The 2,113-nt window shown below is 55.7% G+C and overlaps 1 protein-coding gene across 1 annotated transcript in view; it reads right to left on the bottom strand.

The window, feature by feature from the left end:
* The window catches only part of LOC119594179 (restin homolog), a gene marked incomplete at its 3' end in the record, with an annotated part of 178,844 nt that overhangs the window by 136,790 nt on the left and 39,941 nt on the right, over positions 1 to 2,113 (bottom strand). The window contains 1 exon segment of the mRNA XM_037943248.1: positions 1 to 1,449. Within this exon segment, the coding sequence (XP_037799176.1) occupies positions 1 to 1,449 (1,449 nt within the window).

The following is a 2,113-nucleotide window of genomic DNA, read 5'->3' as shown; positions in this document are numbered from 1 at the left end:
GTGCTGGAACTGTTCAGTCTCGGGCGAAGGATGAGGTCGAGTGGGGGAGCTGCTGTTGGAGGAGCTGACCTCGGCGGATGTTCGAAGTTCGCGGATGATGGCCGACACGTCCTTCTTGAAGAGCTCCTCGTCCACGACCCCGCTCATGCTCTGCTCGGAGTCCCAGCGGACCAGCGGCACCTCCCGCCCAGAGGCCTCCGCCGGCAGAGAAGCATCGCAGACCTCGTCCTCTAGCGCTGCCACGTCCTCGTCAGAGGGAGATCTGCCGAGGGAAGCGGAGGCCGTGACTGTGAAGTCTGGCATTTGGTCCGGAGTGAGGATACCCAGCGAGGACTCGTCGCAGGTGGCGTCCTCCGGCGAGCCAAGACTCGCCACGTCGTCTTCGTGCTCGTCATGACACGCCGATCTTCCTTTCGTTTGGGTGAAGTCGCGAGTCTGGAGAGATTCTTGACTCTCGGGCGAGTTCGGAACCGAGGAGTCACGCCCCTCGATGGTGTAGGTGGCATTGGATGCGTCTGACGGCCGGCGCCGGACAGCATTGGGTTCCTGAGTTTGTGTAGAGGACGGCATTAAGCCTTGCCAAACCTGACCTTTACCGCTGTTCGCTACGTTTACAGATCTCGCATCGTCGCCGCCGATTTCGTCGAGAGTTAGGAACACTTTACTTGCAGGCGCGAAGATCCCGTAATCCGGCCGACACGAGAAGTATATAACACCGTTTACAGAGCCATCGTTCTTGCCGACAGGTCGCTCGAGCTCTATGCCGCACCACTCGCCACTCGCGAACGCGGTCCGGCCGAAGTAGCGCAGGGTCCCATGCTCCGCCCCTGCCACGACCACCCGCCGCCCCACGCTCTCTTGGTTCGGGTACTTAGAGTGCGGCTCAGTGGCGGCGTGCAGCAGAGGCCCGTCCCAGCAGGTGCGAGCCCCGAGGACGCTTGAGACGCGGTAGGTGAGACTTGGATCGCTAACGTCCTCCTCGGAGCCTCGAGTGATCTTGGCCAGCTGTCTCGAGAAGGCCGACTCGGTGGAGGCTCGTAGACCTCTGTGCCGCTCCCTACCCCATACCCGGTCCTCGTCCACCCAGCTCTCACCGCTGGAGTAAGGGTAGCTGAGGCGGCTGCCGGTGGAGGAGGGTCGGGAGGCTCTTCGGCTGTGGGCCTCTAGAATGTCCCCGTCGGAGTATCGAACGACCTTCCCGGATGAGAGTCTGAGGCGGGGGACAACGGCCTGGCCTGCGGGGACGTGGTGAGCGGGGCTGGTGTGGTGCTGGGGGGCGCCTTCGTAGATGTGGGCGGCAGGATCAACAGTGTGGGTGCGGGTTTGGGCGATGGGCGCGGGGTCGCCCGGCTTGTACTGAACACCACTGAGCTGGAGTCTAGAAACGGCCGAGGAGGGACGAGGGAGGCCAGACCGCCGCACCGTCGGGATGCGGCTCTCGCCCGGGGCCTGCAACACAAACACCTTATTAGTACCGACATCAGTAAAATCAAAATAGACAAAATAATCTCCTACTAAATATTCCTAATTCCATATCAGATAAAGCAAACAAAAATATTTCTACATCTACTGCAATGTACATAAATTTACATCATGTGTTATTTCTGGATAGTCACCCAAACACAAGGTTGCGACTGACTAATGCAATGGCCTTGCACATCGGCCGTTATCACCAGTATCATGCCACATCGTGATGATTTTGCAAGAAAGAAATTTAACTAAATTTAACCGTCCTTAATGTAGCATTGCAACATCCAGCTGTTACAACATAACAACCAGACACACACACTCGGGAGACTTTCCACAAGCAGAATAACACGATTTTGCTTTGAACCCTAAAGTTACCATAGCAACAGGTAGAGACATACAACAACAAAACTCCACATGACCAAGAATAAAGAGTGAAGACCAGAAGTAGCAAGAAGTCAGTCGTGAGGCGGTATAATTACACCTTCAGTCTCTAAACTTAAAATTACAGGTATCGGGAAAGACGCCATGATCTCCGTGCATGGCCATCTTGCGTCTGCCCGAATGGTGTTCTCTTCTCAGCTTTACCAATGTTTTCATAATTAATATAAATCCATCCCTCATTATCCTCTTTCTTCACTACTTT

Source organism: Penaeus monodon, chromosome 33 (assembly GCF_015228065.2).
Source record: "Penaeus monodon isolate SGIC_2016 chromosome 33, NSTDA_Pmon_1, whole genome shotgun sequence".
NCBI lineage: Eukaryota > Metazoa > Arthropoda > Malacostraca > Decapoda > Penaeidae > Penaeus > Penaeus monodon.
This window is presented reverse-complemented; position numbering and strand designations above follow the sequence as displayed.